Source organism: Bufo gargarizans, chromosome 1 (genome assembly GCF_014858855.1).
Source record: "Bufo gargarizans isolate SCDJY-AF-19 chromosome 1, ASM1485885v1, whole genome shotgun sequence".
NCBI lineage: Eukaryota > Metazoa > Chordata > Amphibia > Anura > Bufonidae > Bufo > Bufo gargarizans.
In genome coordinates this window covers 382,377,534-382,399,678 of record NC_058080.1, presented here as the reverse complement: position 1 = coordinate 382,399,678, position 22,145 = coordinate 382,377,534, and the positions used below count along the sequence as shown (strand labels likewise).

Here is a 22,145-nt window from a genome sequence, read left to right as displayed (position 1 = left end):
CTCAGATCCAATTTAGAGAACACCATGGCACCGACAATCTGACTAAACAAAGCCGGAATCAAAGGAAGGGGGTAAGGATCATGGACGTAAATACGGTTGAGCTCACGGAAGTCCAGACATGGTCTAAGGGTACCATCTTTTTTTTTACACAGAGCAACCCAGCAGCCACTGGTGATTTGGATGGTCTGATATGACCCTTTGCCATGCTCTCGGTGATATACTCTCGCATAGCCTTTCTTTCAGGCTCCGAAAGATTATACAACCAAGATTTGGGCAGTTTAGCTCCAGGAAAAAAATTGACGGGACAATCATACTCCCAATGCGGGGGTAACTCCTGGTTACCACTCTCGGAAAACACATCAGAAAATCTGTTTTAGTGGTGACCACAGAGTTTTAGTGGTGACCAGAGAGAAAGACGCCATGCAAAAATCACTCCAATCGAGAATCTGTCTCGCTTGCCAGTCGATGGTAGGGTTATGTTTGCTTAACCATGGTAAGCCCAAAACCATCAGAGCAGGCAGACCCTCCAACACATAACACGAGACAGATTCCTGATGGAAATCACCCACTCGTAAATGGATGTCATTTACCACCTGTGACAGGCATTTTTGGGTAAGAGGTGCAGAATCAATTGCAAAGACAGAAATGCTTCTCTCTAGTGCACTAGTAGTCAACCCATAAAAACAAACGAAATGTCCATCAATCAGGTTAACCCCAGCCCCACTGTCAATAAATACCTCAATTTCCACAGTTCTGGACTCTAGCGCCACCTCAGCAGACAGGAGAAACCGGGTACTACCAGTAAATGACAAAAGTAAGTTTTCTTGCTCCCCACCCACACCACCAATAGTAATTTGGGGATTAAGCATTTTTTTTGTTTTGTTTACACCTTGATGCTGAATGTACGGACAAATATTCACAAAATGTCCCTTCTTTTCACAACAGACTCCCTTCATATGACCAGAGCTCTTACAAGCAGTCCCAGGAGTAGCTCCCCCCAACTGCATAGGCTCCTCACAAGGCATAACCACAGGTGTCTCTTTACCATAAGTGTCAAAGGAAGCCGCCGCCTTATTTGACAGTACGTCCTAAGGACGAGGAACCTTAGATCTCCCCCTCAGGCGTCTATCCAGATGTAAAGCAAGGGACATGGCTGCTTCCAATGACTCATGTTTTTCATGAAAGGCCAACGCGTCCTGCAGCCTCTCAGATAGACCCTGACAGAACTGGCTACGGAGAGCAGAATCATCCCACTTTGTATCCGTAGCCCTTCTCCTAAATTCAGAGCAATTGATCTCCGTGGAGCATTCTCCCTGCCGTAAACCACGTAACTTGGTCTCAGTCTGAGAGATCCGATCCGGGTCATCATAAATAAGACCTAAGGCTCTAAAACATTCATCTACTGACTGGAGGGACGGTGATCCGGTCGGCAGAGAAAAAGCCCAAGATTGTGCATCATCCTTTAGCAAAGAAATGATCATACCCACAAGTTGACACTCATCCCCAGAAGAGTATGGACGCAGCATAAAGTACAATTTACACGCTTCCCTGAACCAAATGAAATTGTCACTACCCCCAGAAAATCTTTCCGGGAGGGCAACTTTAGGTTCAGGGCAGGCCTGGTATCCACCATCAGAACCAGCCGCCTGTGGTCTCTGAATTCGTAAGACTGTCACGCGGAGGTCAGCTACCTCCAAAGACAGTCCCGGCTAAATGAGTACAGAGCTGCACTGACCTGAACGAAATGGCGTTTTTTGTTGGCGGATAATAATGTCACGATCAGTGGGGGGGGGGGGGGCTCCACACTGAACACAGGAGGGAAGGGGAACAGTAGCTGGGCCTGGAAACTAGGCAAGAAACAGGTCACCTCCTAGACAACCCTAATCCGGGCCCTGACTACTTGGAATATTCATAAGAAGTATACCTAGGCCCTGATTTTCCTATAAGGCCCTGGAATAAGTATAGGACCAGAGACAACCCATTCCTCCCCAGATGGACGAATGGAAGTCTCTGTCTCAGGCCCAGATACAACAACAGGGAATATAACAAATACAAACAAACGCGACACTTCTGTAGAGATGTAAGACTAGGAACACCAAAGAGGATCTCACACCAGCTTAGCCAAACCTAAATGAAGCTATCAACCGCATAGTCAGAAGGGTGGGGTGAGAATATAACGCCTCTTTCATTTTTCCGCGCGAGTGCAAAACATTGTAATGCGTTTTGCACTCGCGTGAGAAAAATCGCGCATGTTTGGTACCCAAACCCGAACTTCTTCACAGAACACATCGGTGTTCTGTAGATTGTATTATTTTCCCTTATAACATGGTTATAAGGGAAAATAATAGCATTCTTAAAACAGAATGCATAGTAAAATAGCACTGGAGGGGTTAAAAAAATAAAAAATAAATTTGACTCACTTTAATCCACTTGATCGCGCACCCGGCATCTCCTTTTGTCTGTCTTCTGTGCTGTGTTTAGGAACAGGAACTGTGGTGACGTCACTCCGGTCATCACATGATCTTTTACCATGGTGATGGATCATGTGATGACCGGAGTGACGTCACCACAGGTCCTGTTCCTCCACACAGCTAAGATCAAGATAAAAGGAGATGCCGGCTTTGCGATCAAGTGGACTAAGGTAAGTTAAATTATTATATATTTTTTTTTAACCCCTCCAGCGCTATTTTACTATGCATTCTGTATTTAGAATGCTATTATTTTCCCTTATAACCATGTTATGAGGGAAGATAATAATGATCGGGTCTCCATCCCGATCGTCTCCTAGCAACCGTGCGTGAAAATCGCACCGCATCCGCACTTGCTTGCGGATGCTTGCGATTTTCACGCAACCCCATTCATTTCTATTGGCCTGCGTTACGTGAAAAACGCACAAAATAGAGCATGCAGCGATTTTCACGCAACGTATAAGTGATGCGTGAAAATCACAGCTCATATGAACAGCCCCATAGAAATGAATGGGTCAGGATTCAGTGCGGGTGCAATGCGTTCAACTCGCGCATCGCCTCCGCGCGGAATACTCGCCTGTGTGAAAGGGGCCTAAAGGGTAGAAGTGATGACCACTGAGTAACAGCTGAGAAAAGGGAAGTGGTCATTAACTCTATCAACACTGAATCAATAGAAATCAAGGAGGCTGTTAGATTCCTCCACGCTCAGGCAATCTCCTTGATTCCCTGACATCAGTCACCTGAGGGACCGTGACAATAACTAAAAATAGGTCACCCTTTAAGGACATATGTATGGCATGGTCTGATTACCTAAAGGATCACTGAGTTTTCAAAAAACCTTTGATATGTCAGATTGCTGGAGGTCTGACTGCTGAGATCCCCACTGATCACTAGAATGAAGAGAGAGAAGAGCTTGCATATCGCGCTCTCTCTCTCCTTGCTGCTGGAGACAAGCTCAGTAGAAAATCTATGGGCCTGTCTCGATTCCGTCCTCTGTAGCAAGAAGAGAGAGTGTGATGTACAGTCACTTCTCTCTCCTCATTCTAGAGATCGGTGGGGGTCTCAACATTCAGACCCCTATCAATTAAAACTTTTGATATGTCTCTATGTCACTTTCAGTGACTTTATAATTATATTGATCTTCAACAGCCAATATTTTTATTCTAAATGTTTTAAATGCATTCGCCCATTATCTCATAGTAAAACTTTGTATTCTGACAAATTGCTAGTTCTGTTTTTCTCTTTAGCTAATTTAATTGGGAAGAAATGTTTTAAAAGCATGCTTAATTTAGCCTAATAAAGTAGGTCAAGAGGATGAAATTTTTTTTTATAATAGATTTGGTATGCAGTTGTTAGTGAGAAGGCAAAAAAGTACATATTTGAAAATATCCCAACCTGAAACTTGCAATGAATGACAATTAAGCCATGCTTATCTGCATAACCTCCTAACCGTACTTCTATCAGTTCCACCATTATCATTTATCATTGGCAGCCCATACTTGCAATAATTGACTATAGAACTCTGTGTGTCATATCTGTTTGTAGATTATAGATAATTGTCTTCTCCTAGGGTACAAGTACTCATCAATGTCATTGTGTCATTAGCAGTGCAGGGAACATTCGTTATGCTTGCAACCCTAAATAGTCTGCCTGCTCCTTTGTCACTCATATTGCAGCAGCCAACCCCAATACAGCAGTGCCTGTACAGTATCCTGCTTATGCAAGTCAGAGCTACCAGACTTTCCCCTATTAGAGGGATAATAAATGTACTTTCTTCTCAAATCTTGAAGTCTAAGTGGATGCACCGTGGATGGTTTACATCTATCGTACAGCTTGCACAGTGTTAGAAAAAAGGCTGCCAAGCAAGCTGACCCTCCCAGAGGCTGAGAAAAGCAGTTTCTATCAAAGGGACTCTGTCACCTTGTTTTAGGTTATAGAGATACGGACATGCACGGCTAGATCGCCGCTAGCATGTCCGCAATATACGGTCCTATAGGGCTGTGTGCTTTTATAGTGTTTAAAAAATGATTTTAAAGATATGTAAATGACCCTGGTAAGGAGCCCAAGGGGCTGTACTAACCTTCTTGGAGCCCTGCCACACCCCCCTGTGAACGAGCCCAGCACCGCCTGCGTCCTTCGAATCTCCTCCTTGCTCACAGTTAGATCGCCGTAATCTCGCGATGCGAGAGCTCGCGCATGCGCAGTGCCGGTAAAGTGTTCCTTCCCTGTGCTGGCATCAGCCCCAGGGAAGGAACTGCGCATGCGCGAGCTCGCGGATCGCGAGATTACGGCGATCTAACTGTGAGCAAGGACGGGATTGCGCTCTGAAGACACTGAACTTAACTGAACTCATGCTCGCGCAGAACGGCAAGTAACTGGGAGTCAGGGCCGACGCTACCAATAAGCAGAGTAGGCCACCGCAAAGAGCGCACTCTTGCTGGGGGGCGGTGGAGCTCTGGATTCTGGCCGCCAGTGGCGTTGCGAGGTGGGTGGGGTGGGTGCGGGCCGTACCGGGTGACACCAGCCTGATGGGGTGTCACCCACCGGACTCAAGTTCCCAACACCACTAGCACCCGCCCCCTTGTACTTGTGTTGCTGATCTGATCCTGTACTTGCTGGCTGCGCTGGCATGAGTTCAGTCACTTCGGCGCGCAATCCCGCGAGACCCGTGACCTCAAGAGGTGGGTCTCGCGGAATCACGCGCTGCAGGACGGGATTGCGCGCCCAAGACACTGAACTTAACTGAACTCATGCTCGCGCAGCCGGCAAGTACAGACTGTACAGGATCAGCAACACAAGTACGGGGAGGGGGGGGGGACTACATAAAAGAGGGAAGTCTGGGGGCAAGATTACTTAGTGTGGAGCAAATTACATAATGGAGGGCAGTGTGGGGGCAAAATTATTTAGTGGGGGCAAAATTATTTAGTGGGGGCAAAATTATTTAGTGGGGGGGCAAATTACATAATGGAGGGCAGTGTGGGGGGCAAACAACATAATGTGGGGCAGAGTGGGAGGCAAATTAATGTAAGGAAGTGTGGGGGGCAAATTACATAATGTGGGGCATTGTGGGGGGAAAATTTCTTAATGTGAGGCAGTGTGGGGGCAAATTACATAATGTGGGGCAGTGTGGGGGGCAAATTACTTAACGTGGAGCAGTGTGGGGGGCAAATTACTTAATGTGGGGCAGTGTGGGGGGCAAATTACTTAATGTGGGGCAGTGTGGGGGGCATATTACTTAATGTGGGGCAGTATTACTTATGAGGGCATTCTAAAAGGGATTTACTATTGGTAGGACTATGAGGAGCACTATTACTATGGGGACACTATTATTTCTTCAGGATAGTATTTGTGGTATTGGGGCCGGGGCACAGCCAGCTGCAAGATAACACTGTGGGGACTCCAGGTTGGGGGAAGATGATAGAAAAGTGAGGACACTGAGATGTCTGCGTGTCACCCTCTGCAGAGACGAGGCGGCTGAGAGAAGTGTCTGGACCGAATGGAGAAGATGATAACAGAGAAGATCTACATTGGAGGAGACGTCACCTAGAGGCCCTGGATGTGAGAGGTACGTGCTGCTGTATGTGTGCAATGCTGCTATTTTATGTTTTGCATATGAGAAAATGTTTATAATTAAAATGTTTTAATTAAATGTTCTATTTTACTATTTGTATTATTTGGTCGAAAGGCTGATTGGGGAGGGGGATTGTAACGGGACTGCTGTAGAATATCTAAAATTAGCTGGTCAAGTAAAATGTTGCATGCAACAATCATTAAATAGGTGGTTGACAAAAAAGGGGTGGGTCAAAGGGCGTGGCCAATGGGCAGAGTCAAGGGGGCGGCAAAATGAGATTTTGCCTAGGGTGGCAAAACTCCTTGCACCAGCTCTGCTGGGAGTTTTCTGTGAGTTGGACCTTACGCTCCTGTAATTCACCCACTGGCCCCTGGTATTGCCCATACGGCACAGGTAGGTTAGCGTTAAGTCCCGAGCTACTTGAGATACCTTGGCACGGTCCTCGGGCTCAGATATGTACTTAATATAAGGATATATTGGCTAAATTCTCAATTTTAACACCAGTTTGAGGGTTTAGTCAGATTTGGTTGTTTGCACCCACAGTAGTGCACCTTTCTTATTAATGTTTATTTCATATAGCTATTTACATCCACACATTTTTCTATCTTGTGTAGGATGTCTTTTTGTGGTACTTGTGGTCCGCCGCGGGCATCCTCCACAGTATGCATTTTTGCTGGGGATCACCATTAGCAACAGGCCACAAGTGCAGGATCTGCTCCCCCAGTATAGATGAACAACTGCGTATGGGGTTGAGCACTTCCTGCCTTTTGCCACCACGCCAGTTTGTATATAGATATGTTTGGAGGTATATAAACTTCAAATTTAAATGTGCCCGATTCTCATCCAGAGGCAACATTTAGGTGCACCTGTGAGACCTGGGCCTTATCAGTCAGTCTTGGGTGGGACTCACATCCTCCTCCCTCCTCCCACTGCAAGCATGGCTGCATAAAGGAGGTAAATGGTAATTTGCTGTAAGTCGAACCTTACGCTCCTGTAATTCGCCCACTGACTCCTGGTATTGCCCATACGGCACAGGTAGGTTAGTGTTAGATCCCGAGCTACTTGAGATACCTTGGCGCAGTGCTCGAGCTCAGATATGTCCTAATATAAGGATATATTGGCGATATTCTCAATTTTAACACCAGTTTGAGCTTTGGACCATATACAAAGCTGTACTATCACCTGAAAATTCCCTATATTCTCTACTCAGGAAGACACTATTGTCAGCATTCATAGCACATTTGCTAAATGAGATACAGTGGATATAAAAAGTCTACACACCCCTGTTAAAATGTCAGGTTTCTGTGATGTAAAATGAGACAAAGATAAATCCTTTCAGAACTTTTTCCACCTTTAATGTGACCTATAAACTGTACCACTGAATTAAAAAAACGAACTGAAATCTTTTAGGTGGAGGGAAGAAAACATTTTAAAATAATATAATATGGTTGCATAAGTGTGCACACCCTTAAACTAATACTTTGTTGAAGCACCTTTTGATTTAATTACAGCACTCAGTCTTTTTGGGTATGAGTCTATCAGCATGGCACATTTGACTTGGCAAGATTTGCCCACTCTTCTTTGCAAAAACACTCCAAATCTGTCAGATTGCGAGGGCATCTCCTGTGCACAGCCCTCTTCAGATCACCCCACAGATTTTCAGACTTTTTATATCCACTGTACATTGTGGATAACTGGCTAGGCAATAGAGTACAAGAGGGAGAAATTGGACCATATACAAAGCTCTACTATCTAGTTACACTAGCTACACCTGCCCAACATATAGTATCAATAAATAAACACGATGTTCCGATGCTTATATGATCACTTCTTTGACAGCGAAGCTTTAAAATTGAAAGTTTCTGTTCTATAGTACTCAGCTTTCCGCCGGTGATTATGTACTTAGCTTCAATAAACTTTATGTATAATATATACACTTGTTTTAACATTTCTATGGAATGGCGATAATAAAATGTAAAAATAAAAAAAATAAAAAAATAAACCCTTGCTTCTAAGGGCACATCATACAATAATGTAGTCAATCAGTAATTGTTATGGGCAGGGGGTGTGGAACCACTGTGCCAACCCGCTGGTTTCACTTTGGGTTAGACTTAAGGCCTTATCTTGTCCAGTCCTCTGGTTTTCACCCTTTGAACCCTGTACAAGCATAGGAACTTTGCTGCAAGGGAACAACCATTTCCTCTTGGAATAGTCCCGGTGTGGATGGCAGCATCAAGGGATCAGGTAATACTCATAGTTAGGAAACAGGCAGAGGCCAGGGCAGGCAGCAAAAGGTCAATACAGTAAGCAGGCTAAGGTCAGTTCGGGCAATGTAGTGTCAGAATCAGTAAACAGGAAAAGGTTGTTACACGGACAGAAAGCACATCTTCACTAGGACATAGCAAGCTAGAAAACCTAAATCTCATGCACCCTCATCTAGGGGAAGGTGCCTTAAATTTCCTGAGGAAACTAGGCATTGGCTCTTTATGAGCCAAGAAGCATGTGCCCTAGAGAAAGACTGGAAGGACCTATCAGAGAAGTGCAAGCCACATCGGATGCCAGCGGTCGGACCCACTTCTACTGGCAGCAGAGGGCAAGTGAGTCCTGTCCACTGGGACAGAGGAAACAGGGTGAGTCACACAGCACATGTGTCTGTCCAGAGGAGCCGGACAGTGATGGCCATGGGCCGCAATTTCAGCATTAACCTCATAACTCAAATTTAGCTTTTTGCATCATTTAAGGTTTTATGGTTGTTATTAAATAAGCACTTATAAACTATAGACCATGGACCCATGATTCATATTTAGAAAATTATTTGGCACTATAAAAAGCAAGATGTCATGACACTTTTCCCATGGCATTGTTTTTAAGACACAATGAGCGACTGATTGATGGAGTATGATGGTGATTTCTCAAATGTGTGCGCTAACGTGTACATTTGTACAGGACGGTGGACCCATTATGTCACTATAAGATTGGGCTTTGATATTGCGATTTCCACCTTAAAAGAAGTCTCTCACAGGTGCATGGACTTTGCTCAGTGACCTGTGGCTTGCTGATGGCAATTTCAAATTGTAGTGCCAGAATCAAACAGAACTGTATAGGAACTTCAAAAATAAACATGTACGGTAAATAAGTTTGACCGTTTTCAGAACTCCCATAGTAGCCATGGCATGAAAGACCCCGATCTTGGAAACAAGTACAGTACTGCAATATATTTCAGCACAATATAAGTGAGTAAAATAAATATCAGACATTAATGGCATCTGTGGTAGATATGCCATGTTATAAGGCTTACAGACCCACTGGGTTGCAATGGATTTGCTGGGAGTAGAGTATAAGGACTCCCTATATTAATCTATTAACACAAGTACATGATCTGGATTTTGCTGTAGGAATCTCCAGGTCAATTGGTCCCCAAGAATTGTTTTGTTCTACTAATAACAGCCGATGTGTCGCTTAGCAGATGACACAGGATATAAAAAGATAGAATGCAGGAGTCATATTAGGGTGAGCAGAGGTCAGGGTAGAAAGAGTACTATAGATGGTCTGGAGTCATTAGTTATGACAACACAGTAGCTCAGGAAAAGAGATAGACAATGCCAGGAACAAGACCAGGTGAAACACAAGAGACAAAATAACACCTTAGCAGCTACCTCCACCTAAATAACCTTATTGCTTAAGATCCCTTCACATGGCCCGATGTAGTGAGCGATTGTCAGGAAGACCGCGTTCGTTCCTGACAATCGTTTGCCCATCAGTGGAGGAGAAAGCTGCATTTTCATGCAGTGATCTCCTCCACAATGTGGATTTAGGAGGATGAGGGAAGGTTTGTTTAAAGGCCCGTGGCAGCTGGACATTGACTGGAGAGGGAATTTATTGGGATGAGCTGGCTCTTTAAGAAGTTGAGACACACGTGTACGAGCAGCAGTGAGACGAGAATGATACAAGTGTGGCAGGGAACAGTAGGACATAGGCATGGCTGGGGAGTCAGAGATGGGGCATGGATGGGGGGACAGAAAGAAGGACAACAGACACAGAACCCCCGAGTTTGGGGCTGAATTGTGACGGCCAGTCTGTGATGGGAAAACCATTAAATTATCACAATGGTTGCACTAAATAGCCCATAAAACAAGTAACAGGACCACTTTGTAAGGTAAGCTTGCCCCCTTGTGTTTTCCAATTTCCCCTATGCTTGTGTGTGTTCTTTGAGACGCAGTGAACAGAATTACTGCCAAAAACTTACAGTCATGTGAAAAAATTAGGACACCCTTTGAAAGCATGTGGTTTTTTGTAACATTTTTAATAAAAGGTTATTTCATCTCCGTTTCAACAATACAGAGAGATTAAAGTAATCCAACTAAACAAAGAAAACTGAAGAAAAGTCTTTTCAAGATCTTCTGTAAATGTCATTCTACAAAAATGCCTATTCTAACTGAGGAAAAAGATAGGACACCCTCACATGTATTCCCTCTTAAATTGGCTCAGATCTCACACAGGTATATCACACCAGGTGCACATAATTAGTAGATCGTTACTCTGCATGTTGAATGAGGCTTGCCCTATTTAAACCTCAGACATTTAGTTTGGTGTGCTCCTGACTGTTGAAGTGAGAGTGAGCACCATGGTGAGAGCAAAAGAGCTGTCAGAGGACTTCAGAAAAAAGATTGTAGCAGCCTATGAGTCTGGGAAGGGATTTAAAAAGATCTCAAAAGATTTTGAAATCAGCCATTCCACTGTCCGGAAGATAGTCTACAAGTGGAGGGCTTTCAAAACAACTGCCAACATGCCCAGGACTGGTCGCCCCAGCAAGTTCACCCCAAGAGCAGACCGCAAGATGCTAAAAGAGGTCTCCAAAAACCCTAAAGTGTCATCTCGAGAACTACAGCAGGCTCTGGCTACTGTTGATGTAGAAGTACATGCCTCTACAATCAGAAAGAGACTGTACAAGTTTAACTTGCATGGGAGGTGTGCAAGGAGGAAACCTTTGCTTTCCAAGAGAAACATCGAGGCCAGACTGACATTTGCCAGAGATAAAGTTGACAAAGACCAGGACTTCTGGAATAATGTTCTTTGGACAGATGAGTCCAAAATTGAATTATTTGGACACAACAGCAGAGGACATGTTTGGCGTAAACCAAACACAGCATTCCAAGAAAAGAACCTCATACCAACTGTGAAGCATGGAGGTGGAAGTGTCATGGTTTGGGGCTGCTTTGCTGCAGCAGGACCTGGTCAGCTCACCATCATAGAATCCACGATGAATTCTACTGTGTATCAGAAGGTGCTTGAAGAACATGTGAGACCATCAGTTAGAAAATTAAAGCTGAAGCGGAACTGGACCATGCAACATGACAATGACCCAAAACATACTAGTAAATCAACCAAAGATTGGCTGAAAAAGAAGAAATGGAGAGTCCTGGAATGGCCAAGTCAAAGTCCAGATTTGAATCCCATTGAGATGCTGTGGGGTGACTTGAAAAGGGCTGTACGTGCAAGAAACCCCTCAAACATCTGACAGCTGAAAAAGTTCTGCATTGAGGAGTGGGGTAAAATTTCCTCAGACCGATGTCGAAGACTGGTAGATGGCTACAAGAACCGTCTCACTGCAGTTATTTCAGCCAAAGGAGGTAACACTCGCTATTAGGGGCAAGGGTGTCCTATCTTTTTCCTCAGTTAGAATAGGCATTTTTGTAGAATGACATTTACAGAAGATCTTGAAAATACTTTTCTTCAGTTTTCTTTGTTTAGTTGGATTACTTTAATCTCTCTGTATTGTTGAAACGGAGATGAAATAACCTTTTATTAAAAATGTTACAAAAAACCACATGCTTTCAAAGGGTGTCCTAATTTTTTCACATGACTGTACATCATGGATTATTGATAGGAAACCAGAGTTTCCTGGATTCCAGTGGGGAGGAGCCCAACATGAGTGTAGGCCTATGTCCAGAGCCTGACATGGAAGCAGCATTCTAGTCATAAGGAGTCATACAGGCCATGCAATGCTCCCCTGGAAAAAGGGAATGCAAATTAGGTCTCTTTCTAAAAAGACAGCTGAGCCTTTGATATCACCAGATGTGAGTCAACTCTCCTGTAAGTCAATGTTCAGCCTTTTAAAAAGGCCTTGAGCCACAATTTAGGATCATGGCTATGCCAGCACCTCATCTGCAGACATCTGTTTTGGGCTAATTGCTCCTCATTAGTGCAGAGAATAGATATGTGGTTTAACTGGGTGAGAAGCATTCAGTGGGTACTATTTCTCCTTGTGGAGAACTGTCACTACTAGGGATGAGCGAATCGACTTCAGATGAAACATCCGAAGTCGATTTGCATAAAACTTCATTTCAATACTGTACGTACAGTATTAGAATGTATTGGCTCTGATGAGCCGAAGTTATTACTTTGCGAAGTCTCGCGAGACTTTGCATTATAACTTCAGAAATTGATTTATACTGTAGAAAACCACTTCCCGAACTCGGGTTCGGTTCCAAGGGACCAGTTTTATGTGAATCGACTTCGAATGTTTCATCCGAAGTCGATTTGCTCATCTGTAGTCACTACTTACTAACTAACTCTGTCTCTTTCCTGGTATCTTGTCCAATGGTGCAGGCACAAGATTCACAGGGCCAAGTGAGATGTCTGGCCCTGTAAATCAAGATGAAGGTGGAGAATCTGGAGCACCGAGGTTGGTTTTAAATTAATTCAATTAGTTAGAATTGGTTTGCTCATCTCTAGCCCTTACCAAAGTGTAAAATACAACAGTGACTAGTCTCTTCTCATTCTTCTGGATCTCTCTGCAGCATTTGACATAGTAGACCATCAACTCTTCCTTGCTGTGCTTAAACCTATTAGCCTTAAGTATACTGCTCTCTTGTTGTTGTTTTTTTAACACCCAACGATATACCTTATCCTTTGATATCACACCCACATTACTACAGAACTACACTATACTATCTATACTAACTACAAAACACCAATGGTTGTCTGTCAGCTGTTTCTAACATCATGTCCTCTCTCTACCTAAAACTGTATCTTTCAGAATCTTAATTTCTTGTGGTTTCTCCATCTATTTACCTACCTAAACTTGATATTTCTATTTTAATGTGTGGTACTACCCTAACTCCTAGGCTATATTTCATTGCTTGTCTGCACCTCAAAAACATCTCTAGAATTCATCCTATTCTTACTGTGGAAACAACGGAAACTTTCATTGTCGCCTCAATCCATTAAGTAATGTAACTCATTACTAATTCTATCTTCATTCAGCAGGACCTGCGCTGACGTCACCGCGCTCACCACGTGGTGAGCGTGATGACGTCACCAAAGGTCCTTTTCCAGCCAGGTCCTGCAAGAAGAAGAAGAAAAAGAAGAAAGAAGACGAGCCCGGCTGCGCGATCAAGTGGATGAGGTGAGTTACTTTTTTTTTTTTTTAACCCCACAATGGACCTTTTACTTAGCATTCTGAATTAAAGAATGCTATTATTTTCCATTATAACCATGTTATAACGGAAAATATTAAAGTAAATGGGGTCCCGGGTAACTCATCCCTCGTCTCCTTAGCAACCATGTGTGAAAATCGCATTGCATCTGCACTTGCTTGCGGATGCTGGCAATTCTCGCCCATGTGAAAGGGGCCTAACAATTCTTAGTTTCCACTTCTTTCATGAAGTTTTCACTAAGTTTTAAAATAAATGTCTGACAAAATATGTGTAATTTTACCACATGAGTAAAATGTGCTGATCGTATCACTGCTTACCTTATTGTGCCTCTCCTTATGCATAGTACACAATGGGGTAGATTTATCATCAACAAACATCAGAAATCAGGCATAAAAAAGTTGCAAACCCCAGGTTTGCGACTTTTTAAACTTAATTTGCACAATCATTTCACCGCCATTTTCTAAAAAGGAAGTGTGGCTGGGGTGTTATGTGGTCAGGACCCCAGCAGATTTATCATTATTTACACTAGGTTCCTGGCCCAAATGATGATTGCAATCTCATTCTAGGTGTACAGACTGCCCGAAGATGTGCTTTGTCATATATTAAACTCATCCCCTGGTATAGGGAATATCAAGACCCTCATTAAAAACACCGGCCTTGATAAATCTCCCCAAAAGTTCTCTCTTAGAAGAAGACCTCATGCTTGTTACATAGCAACTACATATCATATACGTCATTACATGTTTCTGCATATTATATTGCAGCATGACATGATATCAAGAGGATCTTACATACTAATTCTAATAAATAGTATATGGATGAAACTTCTTTTGTGGCGGTGAAAACATTTCCCTGGTTGTATGCTGAAAATATAAAAGCTAATGAATGGAAACAATGCATGATATGCAGGCGTAATGTGATTAGAGGTTAACTAGTCTAGTTCAGATCTGTTTGAGGTTTTATCTGTGACTCTAAGCCAATAACCTCTTGACCTTGAATTTTGAGAGCTAGCTTTTTCAGGTCTGCACTGTAAATCTTCAGCATATTTTATATGACTTTTATATTTATTTCTCTCACCTATATAGCGCTGACATATTCTGTACATTCTACAGACATCATCATCACTTGCATTGAAGCTCACAATCTATATTTTAGACTTTCTCTCCATTACGTATAATAGAACTGAAATGTCTAAATGCGAATTGGCAACATGTCTTAGCAGATTCATGTAAATGATGTCTAAAACTTAACCTGACAGAGATTTCATTTGTTCAGCAAAAGTACCAGGCTTGATTTACCATCATCAGGCATGTCACAGCGTACTAACCAAAACTTTTTCATGTATGCTATAGAATCTGTGAATACAACGACATTATCCTTTGAGTGGATGTGAACTTACAAGACCCCATAAAGGGTAAACGCATGTCAGTAGCATTCATATGAAAAGATATGGAGTACTTACGGAGAGTTCTGCGCTCTGCTCAGGCTGGAGAGAATTCCCAAAATCCACAGAAAAAACATATTCAGCAACTAGTGCAGTTCAATCCACACACAGGACTTCACCCAGTGCCCCTACAGGGGTAACAGTCTTCCTTTCCAAGCACACAGCACAGGAGGGGTGAGTGTGCCCTGGGGGTGGAAGGAGCAGCCTGTGCTCTGCTCTCTCTCCCCCCTCCTCAGTTTGTGCAGGATTTAACCCTTGTTCCAACTTGCCCTTATGCAATGCCTGCAATTGTAAATATTCCTGTCTTCCTCTTCCCCAAAAAAATCTTGAACTTATTCCTCTTTCATCTGCACTTTTTATCAGTACAGTATTTTCTACTGTATAATATTTTTTTTCCTACCGATGCAGTATATGTACCTGTCTAAAACCATATTGTCCCTAACTGTATCTCCTTCCCCATTCTCTTCATGTCGGACTGATATATAAAGCTTGAGTAGGCATAATGAAGAAGTATGGCAAGCAGTCTTTTTATAAATATCTGAGCTCTCTACTCTGGCCAGTCTGAAAGGAGTGTAAGTTTCACCAGCCAAGCCCCAAATTGGGGAGGGCTGGGCATTCAAGGAGGGAAAAGAAGGAGGAGGCTTGGTCCTATAAATCACTACTAACAGACCTTTTAAAACAAGATATATAGCATGCTCGCCTTTCCCTCCTCCCTTATTGCTAACTAAATGAATGACCTTAAGCTGGAAGAGGTAGAATGAGGGGGGGATGTTAAACAGTCCCTAAGGGAATTCCCTTTCATCCCCCTGGTATTCTTTTCTGCCAGGTTCTACTAATACTTGCTTTTAGGAGTACATGATTGCCATGGGCTTGTAAGGAAGAAACATATAATATACAGGAGGCTGGAATCAAACATGAAGATTTTGTGGAAGTAGAACTAAAACTGCATCAAAAACTATATGTGGTCAGGTTTCTGCTTGCAGTTTCGGAAGCCAAAACCAGGAGTGAATTAAAAAAAGAGAAGTTGTATCCATCCTTTATACTTTCTCTTTTTTATGATTCACTCCTGATTTTGGCTTTCAAAACCTGACCGTGTGGCCATGCCCTAAGGCCGACTTCACAAATTTTATCAGAATTTGTGGTCACTTTTTTTTTTTTTTTTTTTTACATCTGTAACATGCATTTTTGGATTGCATTGTTTTGTTTCTTGTGTGAATGGATATTACACTAACGTTTGTAGTGTTTTGGGGGTTAATGCATGCTATATTTTGTAAAGAGAAAAATATGACTGACCACCCTGAAAATGCAAAACAAGAACACTATGAAAATATGTTTGTTTTTTTTCCACAAAAAGCTGTATGTGAAGCTTAAAGGGGTTCTGTACCTTTTTATTACTCATGATCTATGCTTTGGATTGATCATCAGCATCAGATGGGCGGGGGTCTGACTCCTGCAGATGGCCTTCTTGCTGTTTCCCTCAGGCCGGTGAGGTCACGTCTAAGTCATGTGGCCTGAGCGCAGCTCAGCCCCATTTAAGTGAATGGGGCTAAGCTACACACAGGCCAGTGAAATAGTTGTGAGGTCATTGGCCTGCGGCAAACAGCAATGCCACAATATTATAAGGGTTGTCCATTTTTCATCTTCAAGCGTATTTAGTGGTGTTTTTACAGTATTTTGCAACATTTTTCTTGACATTTTAACCCCTTAAGGACATAGGACGTACCGGTACGCCCTATTTCCCGAGTCCTTAAGGACACAGGACGTATCGGTACGTCCTGACTTAAAATCGGCATTCCGGCGCTGCGGGGGTTAATCGGAACGGGACGCCGGCTGAAATCATTCAGCCGGCATCCCATAACAACGCAGGGGGGGGGGTCATTTGACCCCCCCGTATCGGTGATCGCAGAAAACCGCAGGTCAATTCAGACCTGCGGTTTTCTGCGTTTCCGGTCCATTCGGGTGTCCTGTGACCCGATGAACCGGAAAAAGACTGCGATCGGTGGCGTAATTATACACCACCAATCGCAGTCCGAGGATTTGAGGAGGCGGTGCTGGCCCTGGTGCTGAACACTGCTGTCCAGGGTGCTGATTGGTGCAGGGGAGAGAGGCGCGAGATTCAAACTTCCTGCGCTCCTCTCTCCCCTCCTCTTCCTGTCCAGCACCCTGACCGTGCAGCATCGTCCAGCACCAGCTCCTGTGTCCCCCTAATCGGCATCCATCACCCTCCTGCACCCATCGCCACCCAGGTAGGTTAGGGTCAGTGAGGGAGAGGCACCGTTAGGCAGGGAAAGAAGGGAAACGTTAGTTAGGAAAAAAAAAAAAAAAAGTACTTTATTCCAAACTTCCATCTATCCATCTAACACTAACCCAGACCTCCCCCTGCCACTTGCCCCCCCCCCCACCAGCCCCAGTGAGGATGAGGATGACCCCACATTCCTTTTATCATCCGCATCCTCCTCATCATCATCGGATGACGATGAGCCACCAAGGCGGCGGAGACGCCGCCAGGCGGAGCCAGGGGCCCCACATGCTAGGGATCCTGTGGCCCACCCTAGTACGAGCCGCCCTGGGGTTCGTACTGGTTTCCCGGCCCACCAAATAAGTCCACCGGAGCCCCCTGCCGATGAACTTAGCTGGTGTCCCCCAGTGGACTTTGAGCCTGAGATTCCGGATTTCGCTGGCAATCCTGGAATCCAGATTCCCACAGTGGGGTTTACTGAAATAGACTATTTTAGTTTTTTTTTCAGTAACCCACTGGTGAATTTGATGGTGGAGCAGACGAATCTGTACGCCCAACAGTTCGTCGCTCAAAACCCAGGCTCATTTTTGGCTAGACCCGGTGGCTGGACGCCGGTCAGTGCAGCCGAAATGAGGACATTTTGGGGCCTCGTGCTGCATATGGGTCTAGTCCAAAAACCCAGTGTCAGGCAATACTGGAGTGGGGACATCCTGTACCAGACCCCACTGTACAGTATGGTCATGACACGTTCCCGGTTTGAGGCCATCCGGAAATGTCTGCATTATTCCGATAATGCAGCATGTCCACCCCGAGGTGATCCTGCCTATGACCGGCTGTATAAGATACGGCCGGTCATCGATCACTTTGGGGCCACATTTCAGCAGGCCTATGTACCTGGAAGGGAGGTCGCGGTTGATGAGTCTCTCGTTGCGTTCAAGGGGAGACTCAGTTTCCGCCAATATATTCCCACAAAGCGGGCGAGGTATGGCGTGAAGCTATACAAAATTTGTGAGAGTACCTCAGGGTACACTTACAAATTTCGTGTGTACGAGGGGCGAGATTCCCGTATTCAACCCCCAGAATGTCCCCCCACTCTGGGTGTTAGCAGGAAACTCGTGTGGGACCTTATGTACCCACTGCTGGATAAGGGTTACCACTTGTACGTGGATAACTTTTATACCAGCATTCCCTTGTTCAGGTCCCTTGCCGCCAGATCCACGTTCGCTTGTGGGACCGTGCGGAAAAATCAACGCGGCCTCCCTGCCTACCCCCTCCAGGTACCTATCCCCAGGGGTGAGACCCGTGCCCTTACCAGTGGAAACCTGTTGCTGGTCAGGTATAAGGACAAGAGGGATGTCCTTATGCTGTCCACAATCCACGGTAACAGCACCACCCCAGTCCCTGTGCGAGGTACCGCGGCAACGGTCCTCAAGCCCGATTGTATCGTCGACTACAATCGGTATATGGGAGGAGTTGATCTCTCTGATCAAGTCCTCACGCCATATAACGACATGCGCAAAACCCGGGCATGGTACAAAAAAGTTGCGGTCTACTTGGTGCAGGTTGCCATGTACAACTCTTTTGTACTATACCGAAGCGCTGGCAGCACAGGGAAATTCCTCCAATTCTATGAGGCAGTCCTCAAGGACCTGATCTTTTCGGACCGGGAAAGAGCAGGCCGGAGTACCTCGGGAACTGGAGGCGCCCGGATCGTCCCTGGCCAACACTTTCCAGGTGTGGTCCCCCATACTGGAAAGAAGGGACGAACCCAAAAAAAGTGCAGAGTGTGTCACAAGAGGGGGATACGGAAGGACACCACTACTCAATGTGACACGTGCCCCGATCATCCGGGCCTCTGCATTATCGATTGCTTCAGGGAGTATCACACTTCCATGGAGTACTAAATTTTTATAATCCCCAACAGTCCACTAGAGAACATAAAACACTATGGCTCTCAGACTTTGGAGACACAGAAACAATTTTTCTTTCCCCAAAAAATATTAGTTTTAGTGCAGGCATCCTCAAACTGCGGCCCTCCAGATGTTGTAAAACTATAACTCCCAGCATGCCCAGACAACCTACAGCCATCAGCAGGGCATGGTGGGAATTGTAGTTTTACAACATCTGGAGGGCCGCAGTTTTATGATGCCTGCTTAGTGTCTCCAAAGTCTGAGAGCCATACATATTGGGCATCGTCGCGTGCGTAAAAGTCGTCGCTATAAAAATAACCTTTGACCAAACGCCTCGGATGAACGGTGTTAAAAATATAAAATAAAAACTGTGCCAAAACACCCATTTTTGGGCAAAATTTCAATTTGAATCCATTTTGCCGGTAATAAAGCAAGGGTTAACAGCCAAACAAAACTAAATATTTATTGCCCCGATTCTGTAGTTTGCAGAAACACCCCATATGTGGTCGTAAATGGCTATATAGCCGCACGGCAGGGCATAGAACGAAGGGAACTCCATACGGTTTCTGTAAGGCAGATTTTGATGGACAGGTTTTTTTTGACACCATGTCCCATTAGAAGCCCCCCCTGATGTAGCCTAGACTAGAAACTCCAAAAAAGTGACCCCATCTAAGAAACTACACCCCTCAAGGTATTCAAAAGTTACTTTACAAACTATGTTAACCCTTTAGGTGTTCCACAAAACTAAATAGCGAATGTAGAAACAATTTTAGAATTTAATTTTTTTGTTACATTGCCTCAAAAAAGAGTAATATAGAGCAACCAAAAATCAAATTTACCCCAAAAATAGTCCCAAAACAACAACCACCTTATCCCGTAGTTTCCTAGATGGGGTCACTTTTATGGAGTTTCTACTCTAGGGGTGCATCAGGGGGCTTGAAAGGGTACATGGTGTAAATAAACCAGTCCAGCAAAATCTGCCTTCCAAAAACCATATGACGTTCCCCTTCTTCTATGTCCTGCCGTTTAGCCAAATAGTAGTTTACAACCACATATGGGGTGTTTCTCCAAACTACAGAATCAGGGCAACCCATTTTGAGTGTTGTTTGGCAGTTAACCCTTGTTTTACTCCTGGAAAAAATTGATTATATTTGAAAATTTTCCAAAAAATAGAAATTTCTAAATTGTTTCTCCATCTGCCATTAACTCTTGTGGAACACCTAAAGGGTTAACAAAGTTTGTAAACCCAGTTTTGAATACCTTGAGGGGTGTACTTTCTTAGATGGAGTCACTTTTTTGAAATTTCTATTCTAGGGGTGCAACAGGGGGCTTCAAATGGGACATGGTATAAACAAAACCAGTCCTACAAAATCTGCCTTCCAAAACCCATATGGTGTTCCCCTCCTTCTATGTGCTACCGTTCGGCCAAACAGTAAATTACGACCACATATGGGGTGTTTTTGCAAACTACAGAATCAGGGAAACCCATTTTGAGTGTTGTTTGGCAGTTAACCCTTGTTTTACTCCTGGAAAAATTGATTATATTGGAAAATTTTCCAAAAAATAGAAATTTCAAAATTGTTTCTCCATCTGCCATTAACTCTTGTGGAACACCTAAAGGGTTAACAAAGTTTGTAAACCCAGTTTTGAATACCTTGAGGGGTGTACTTTCTTAGATGGAGTCACTTTTTTGAAATTTCTATTCTAGGGGTGCAACAGGGGGTTTCAAATGGGACATGGTATAAACAAAACCAGTCCTGCAAAATCTGCCTTCCAAAACCCATATGGTGTTCCCCTCCTTCTATGTGCTACCGTTCGGCCAAACAGTAGTTTACGACCACATATGGGGTGTTTTTGCAAACTACAGAATCAGGGCAACCCATTTTGAGTGTTGTTTGGCAGTTAACCCTTGTTTTACTCCTGGAAAAAATTGATTATATTGGAAAATTTTCAAAAAAATAGAAATTTCAAAATTGTTTCTCCATCTGCCATTAACTCTTGTGGAAGACCTAAAGGGCTAATAAAGTTTGAAAAAACAGTTTTGAATACCTTGAGGGGTGTAGTTTCTAGAATGGGGTCATTTTTGGGAGGTTTCTATTATGTAAGCCTCACAATATGACTTCAAACCTGAACTGGTCCATAAAAAGTGGGATTTTGAAGATTTCTGAAAAATTTCAAAATTTGCTTCTAAACTTCTAAGCCTTGTAACATCCCCAAAAAATTAAATATCATTCCCAAAATGCTACAAACATGAAGTAAACATATGGGGAATGTAAAGTCATCACAATTTTTGGGGGTATTACTATGTATTACAGAAGTAGAGAAACTTTGAAATTTGCTAATTTTTCAAAATTTTTGGTAAAAAATGTATTTTTTTATGCGAAAAAATTAACTTTTTTGACCCAATTTTAGCAGTGTCATGAAGTACAATATGTGACGAAAAAACAATCTCAGAACGGCCTGGGTAAGTCGAAGCGTTTTAAAGTTATGAGCACTTAAAGTGACACTGGTCAGATTTGCAAAAAATGCCCTGGTCCTTAAGGTGAAAATGAGCCTGGTCCTTAAGGGGTTAAAAGATCTCTAAAGAAAAAATGTCACTCTCAAAACACAGCAAGAAAACCAGAAACCAAAATGCTGTATATACACTGTAGACAATTTTATTACAGAAATTAGACTAACATCTGGCGTTTGTATCTCCTGCTCAAATAAGCATTGCAAAACCCCCAAAATGAGGGATCCTGGCTTTAAGGAGGACCTGTCACCTCTCCTGACATGTCTGTTTTAGTAACTACTTGCATTCCCCATGTAATAACAATTATGGCACATGTACTATTATAACTGTTGTTTTGCCATTCCTCTATTGTTCCTGCTAAAAGTTTATTAACCCTTAGACAACATGTGCCATACATGTATCGTGCATGACGTCTCATTAAAGATGGCACGCACTCCGGAGCAGGCGGCATAGTCTCCTGGTGCCTGCTGTTCCACACAGAAAAAATCTGGGGCTAATGTCTGAGATCGGCATCAATGCCGATTGCAGACATTTAATTCCTCAGATGCCTTGGTCAACTGTG

The 22,145-nt window shown here is 43.6% G+C and overlaps 1 protein-coding gene across 1 annotated transcript in view; it reads right to left on the bottom strand.

The window, feature by feature from the left end:
• Positions 1-15,459, bottom strand: part of CPAMD8 (C3 and PZP like alpha-2-macroglobulin domain containing 8) — a 147,080-nt gene extending 131,621 nt beyond the window's left edge. Inside the window, exon 1 of the mRNA XM_044270309.1 lies at positions 14,941-15,459. Within this exon, the coding sequence (XP_044126244.1) occupies positions 14,941-14,999 (59 nt within the window). The 5' untranslated portion in view covers positions 15,000-15,459. The remainder of the gene's footprint in view (positions 1-14,940) is intronic.
• Between the last annotated feature and the right edge of the window lie 6,686 nt (positions 15,460-22,145).